The 6,024-nt window shown below is 46.6% G+C and overlaps 1 protein-coding gene across 1 annotated transcript in view; it reads right to left on the bottom strand.

Annotated features, from left to right (window-relative positions):
* Positions 1-237: 237 nt before the first annotated feature.
* The window catches only part of CA4 (carbonic anhydrase IV), a 5,947-nt gene continuing 160 nt past the window's right edge, over positions 238-6,024 (bottom strand). Inside the window, exons 2-8 of the mRNA XM_010145342.1 lie at positions 5,738-5,791; positions 5,090-5,260; positions 2,894-3,051; positions 2,316-2,408; positions 1,985-2,048; positions 1,386-1,549; positions 238-429 (exon numbers count right to left, since the gene is read on the bottom strand). Coding sequence (XP_010143644.1) covers positions 238-429; positions 1,386-1,549; positions 1,985-2,048; positions 2,316-2,408; positions 2,894-3,051; positions 5,090-5,260; positions 5,738-5,791 — 896 coding nt within the window. The remainder of the gene's footprint in view (positions 430-1,385; positions 1,550-1,984; positions 2,049-2,315; positions 2,409-2,893; positions 3,052-5,089; positions 5,261-5,737; positions 5,792-6,024) is intronic.

Genomic DNA, 6,024 nt, shown 5'->3' with positions numbered 1-6,024 from the left:
TTACAGTTCCTTGGAACTCTTGTGATTTAGTGCAATGGGTTCATTTTCACAGAAGAGCAGGAACAGAAAGTCCTTGGTTAGTGTCTGGAGGATCACAAGGTTAAATTCTGTGTTCAGATACGATTTGTGAGTTGGTAGTTAGAGCAAATACTTGATACAAAACCCCAACAACAACGATCAAAAAACAAAAAACAAACCCTCCAAAAAGCCCAGAACCCCGAATGAGGTGAGAGATGTTCATTGGGAAAAAGAACTCAGGATGTACGTAAGCATCAGGACCAACATCCAACCCATGGCAGGAGGCGGGGGGGTGCTGCTGGCGCTGGACCAGTACACCTTCCGCTCGTTCAGAAACTGAACTGGACGGAAGTTTTCAACCATGGGAGTTGAGTTCTTCCCATCAAAGTGGACTGATGAAAACTGAGAGATCTGCAGATATTGAAGAATAAAACAGATGGTTAGATCCTTTCTCCACGGACCGCTGGCAGTTGTGGTGCTATAACTCAGTGCCTTACTCTGTTTCTGAGCTGTATGGGGCATTAAACCTCGCAGGGAACAACGTGGTGGAGGCTACTGCCAGGGGTCACCAGCAGATGACTGCTTTTGGCCTTGGAAATTATGGGGACTTCCTTTCTGTGTGAGCCACATGGTTTGTCTAGCTCCAGGACCTGGTCACACCAGTCCCCTTGACGCACACAGCCCTGTCCTTGCCCATCACGTCAGTGCCACAAGGTAAGAGCACCAGGATTTCTTTCTTCGCTTTAATTTCTAACTGCTCGCAGATGCTGACGCTTGTGCATGGTGCTACGCTCACTTGTGTGTGCCTGAGCGCTGCCCTGTGCCTGCAGTGGTTACGGGAACGCTGCAGGTAAGGGACTAAACCGCAGCTGCTGGCTTGTAGTACTGCTCAGTCCGCTCCAGGGCGTCTGAATTTATCCATCCTCTACTCCGGCAGCTGAACAACCTGTGTTTTCGAGGCAGTCACGATTCAGTCTCCTGCTCCCCTCTTTAGGACAAAAGAGGCTGATGCTGCTAAGGTTTGCATTCCGCAGTGTTCTGATCTGGTATCCTGGTGCTTACGGCAAAAAAGGAGTGAGATTTGGGTGTCAGCGACGACAGCAGTGGAAGCGCTGCTGATGAAGCGCTGCGCTAGGAGTTTACCTGTGGGGGTTTTGGCTTTCTTTTCACATCGTCATTTCCCCTTCCCTCTCCTTTCCTGCCATTTTTTGAGTAGATGATTTAATAGGGTCAAAACCCTGGCACCAGGGACTACATTTTGGCTAACGCCCAGGGTGTGTGTCACAGGAACGCGGCAGCGGAGCAGCTAAGGAGTCTGCGTTAAACAGCCGTCAGCAGACCTTCCAGGCTCCCGCTCTGCGGCTTACCTGAGAAATACTGAGTTCAATCGGCTTCTCAAACACCGTCCAGATGACGCCCTCATGGCAGTCGGGGGTGGTGAGAGAGCCCACGTACCGATAGTACTGTTCAAGGTCTTCCTCAGGTGGGAGAAGGGAACTCAGCGGCACGGGCTGCATCTCCGCTCTTTGCCCTAGACAAAGCGTGTGGAAGTGTTGCTTGCAACAAGTGCGGCTTGAGGTCTTTTTCACATTTGTCTCCAAAAGTGGCGGCTGCTGTAAGGCTCATCCCCACCCACGCTTTCCCCGCTGCTTGTGACCCCCCCGACTGCCAGCCCGGGGATCCCACAGAGCACCAGCTGCACACACCTTCTGGGTTAGCGCTCTGCCTGCTCTGCTTCTCACTGCGCTTCCTGCTGCAGGAGCAGCAATACTCACTCTGGTTCTGGGGGGTTTCCTCACTTCTCCCACCTGTGATGCTCTGAGCGCCTGACAAACTAACCTTGATATTCTGGCTTTCAAGTAACAATCTCTACTGTAATTAGAACAGGGTTGGACCATGAACTACCTGGTGGTATCTGTGCTCGAAATAATTGTATGTCGTGCTTTGGCCATCACAAGTGTCTTACCTTTGTATTCAATATTCTGTAATTCCTTTATTAGAGTTGCATAGTTTACATTTTCTTCTTCGACCTGAAACGGAAATATTTTGATTCCAAGTCATGCATTTCTTGATGACTGGTTGCTTTAAATTAATTGTGAATAACCCAGAAAAGAACCCCAATGCTAAAAGATAACAGCAAGCAGAACCTAGGAAAGAGAGCAGGCGCGAGGCGCTGGCGCTGAGTGCCCGCGGGAGGTGGGGAGCTCAGGTCCTGGACCGCTGTGACGTTAATACAATCGCCCAGCGCCAAATTGCTGGTAGATTTGAGACGGGCAATTAAAAATTTGGCCACCTACCTTTATAAAGAACGCTAACACAGCCAAGCCATCCGCAGTCTTCTTCGCTTCTGTTACATCCGAAACATCTTCTCTTATGTGGACGATGTGGAGCTGTAACACAACAGTCAAGGCCAGTTATTCGTCCGTTTTCCTCTCTAGCTCACTGTGTAAGTGCAGCCTGGCTGCCTCTCTGCCCCTGCGCTGCGGAGGGGACACAGCCGCTACCTGCTCACAAGCTGGGGACAGACAGACAGACAGCTCGAGGCCCTTGGCCCGATGCTTGGTTTGGTTACAGAGGTCGGTTCACGGCTGGGGGCCAGGAAGGGAATATATCATCTGCATGAGCAGCGTGAGAGCGGATCGGGCTGTACAGGCTTTGGAGTGTTTCTCCTCCCCAAGACTGCGCAACTCCAGATCCGTTATCCGTCCTGCGCCTTTGCTGTGCAAAACCAGCGTGTTCCGGTTAGGCAGCAATGTGTCCTCAGTTCTTTATTTCCACTGCTGGGGTTTCACAGGAGAACTAGCATGTAGGTTTTGTGCAGCAGGATCTTGAAAAGCCAGAGCAAAAGCCATAAGCCGCAAACAGTCTCACCTACCTCCATGGCTTGTTTCTCGCCGTCTATGCTGTGCTCTGACCCCGGCAGGTACTGCTGCACGCCTTGGACTCCCCAGTGAAAATGGAATTCTACTGCCTTGTATTTCCTCTCCAGACCTCCGCCTCCGATTTTAGGGGTTGTGCTTAATGTTACTTTAACTAGGGAAAACAAATTAGTCATTAAAAAAAAGACAATCAGATTATAGTTTAATAGCATGTCAGAGTAGAGACTTTTATGGCATCCACTGACAAACCCTTTGGAGTATCATTGGTTAATCGTAATTTGAAGAAAACAGGGTAATGGATTGTCTTTCCTTGATGGCACTGAGGGGGTTTGGAAGGATTGGTTCACTGCCATTAAACCCTGCGACTTAGAGCTACTCGCACCTTTCAGAAGACACATTTTTTGTCTAGGAGAACACACTCTAACAAAGTATTCTTAAAAGTGATCAGTTCATTTGGTTTTTAAGCATCGTTTTTACCTGCTATTGACCGCACTGTAACATTCGTTTTAGGCAGCATTTACAAGTATTCTGGTTTAACCTAGCGTAGTGTTGCGACTTCAGCATTGCTCCCTAACATCCAGAGCCACTCCTCTGCCTCCCCTTCCCGGCCTGTCCCTTCTGAAGAGTTTATAGCTACCCAAAGCAACTCCGGCTGTGTGAATCATCCCACCGTGTTTCCGTGATGGCAACTATCTCACAGTCATAGAAGCCCCGGGGATTTAATTCCTGTTCCCAATTCCCCGTGAACTAGAAGCCTGCATGAATCATTTAGTTACTTGGCTTTTTTTATCTGTAAATGGATGATAACGTATCGTGGTTGGCTTTGTTTATTTTGATTGCAGGACCTTTGAGACACTGGTCTTTGCTAGCTGCACATCGCTGAACGCGACGACAGCCTAATCTCACACAGAGCTTCTAACTGCAGCTGTAATTTAAGCAACAAAAGTTCTCACGTTGTGCTCATGGAGGCACTGGAGTTGGTTGCCCTCAGAAAGAGGCGTTTTAGAAGCCCAGATTAAAAACCTAACCCTTTTACACGGCTGGAAAAGATGAGAGTTCTGATCAATCCTTATGAATATTAATTTTTGTGCAAAAGATATTTCTGTGCATAGCAACTGTGATAAGGAGAGTCTAGAATGTCGCTGTAATGGGGGAGTCATTAACCCTCATACTAGCAAAAAGTCACAACGTGGCTTTTTCTTACGGTCTGTCAAAATACTGATGTTTCAAACCAGGATCTCTGGCTGTGAAAATCTAGCCCGCTGTCTGCCTTCCTACCTCCCACTCTAAGTTAGGAAAAGACTCGCCGCTTGTTACGTTCCATTTTAGGGCTTTGGCACATCAAACAATCCATCTAAGACTTGAAGAACACCTGTAGATAATTTATTTTTAAAAGGACAATATATTTATTTTTAAAATTAAAGCAATTTAGCCTAATATTATCAAAACATCATCACCAGTATTGCTTTTAGTGGAGAAAAGCGGGGGAAGTGAAACAGGGCTGAGTTACAGCTCCCTGATTCACTGTTTACTGCTTTGCTCTTCCCTGATTCACTGTTTACTGAATCAGTAAGTAGCTGATCAAGACGCTCACATTAGATTAATTCCAAGTGCAGAGAAAACAAGTGCAAATCTGAGAGGTTTTCAGCGCGTTATTTAAAGAACTAGTGAGACACGCTGTGAGGCACTGGGTGGAACACAACACAGGTTGTGTTCTTCTCCAGCAGGACTCTTCTTGGTGCAGGGGGAATGGCCAGAAAGGGCGAGCCCGGAAATGAAGGGTACAGCAGCATTCTGCAGAAATCATATACCTCCGCCAAAACTTGTCCTAAACCCAATACCCACCTGCCTCCTAGTCCTAGAGGTTGTTGTTTGGTTTAGAGGTTCCCTAGACATCTCGAGTCCTGGTTCCGCACACTCAACAGAACCAATTTCTGCTGAGATGCTCAAGGACTGCGCCCAGAATCCAAACCCCAGATAATCCCCGCAAAGCTCCCAGAAAGCCTTGGTTTAGGAGGCGTTCTGCAAGTGTCACTTCAGAAATACAGGGATATAGCTTATTTTTTCCTTCCTTTTAAGCAGCGGTAGTGATATCTAACACCTTGCCCGGGACATGGAAGAAGTGAAAGGTTGGTTCCAAGCAAAGGCACAAGTAAATCCCACGATAACCGTAATAATTCGACGCTACTTACCTGTATGTCCATTATTTTCTATGATCCATTTTGAAGACCCCTTCACATCATATCCTTCAAAATTCAGTGGCTTAAGGCTCTTGTCATAAATGACATTTTTGGTGACGATATTGATAGGTGACTGTTTCTTTCCTTTGCAGGTGTCATCTACTAGATACCATTGTCGAGGATCTATTTAAGGATGAAGAAAATGCGGTTTTTCTGTAGCCTGCAAGTCCTTGATAACGCCAAACCACCCAACAGTCAGTATATTCCTCCTTGGGAAATTGGAGACATCTTTGAAGAAAAGCTCTTTGGGGGTTGGAATTTAAAACAGGAACTTTCTTCACACGCAATTTTTTGTACTTTAAAAATGTTAATGTGCCAAGAATGTTCTGTTAAGCTTAATAGGAAAATATGCACATGTAAATGGCTGTAAAATAGAAAGTGAACTACCACTGAGGTTGGCTGAGCTATAGAAACTTGGAAACTGTAATGAAAAACAGAAGAAGGTGGTGATGGTGGTGGAGAAATGCTGTTCGCGGCACAGTCAGCAGCATTAAACTCTGAGCTCTGTGAATTTTTGCGTTATTTCTACACAGACGCCCTTTGCAAAACAGAGGAATCCAAACACTAGTGGGATTGGGAAAACACATTTTTTAGCAGTACCTTCACAGTCTGGCTGCTGATACTTCTGTGACTGGTAGCACCAAAGGCCTCCAACTAAAAAAAAAAATAAAAATAATCAGGAATTGAAAACGAGATGAATGAAAAGCTGTACAAACTGTCCCCCGAGAAAGCAGATGGGAAATGGAGTAGCAACATGTGATCCTCGGAGAGTGGCGATTGGACACGCAGTTCTGATAACTTCTTATTTTTGCCTGCCATATTGTATTTGAATAAGATGTTCTGTTTCTTAAATATGTCAGCGACACCGGCTGGGGAGAGGCGACGGC

This window comes from Buceros rhinoceros, unplaced genomic scaffold, assembly GCF_000710305.1.
Source record: "Buceros rhinoceros silvestris isolate BGI_N320 unplaced genomic scaffold, ASM71030v1 scaffold9411, whole genome shotgun sequence".
In the NCBI taxonomy this organism is placed as follows: Eukaryota; Metazoa; Chordata; class Aves; order Bucerotiformes; family Bucerotidae; genus Buceros; species Buceros rhinoceros.
The sequence above is the reverse complement of the archived record's forward strand: the minus strand, read 5'-3'. Positions and strand labels throughout refer to the sequence as shown.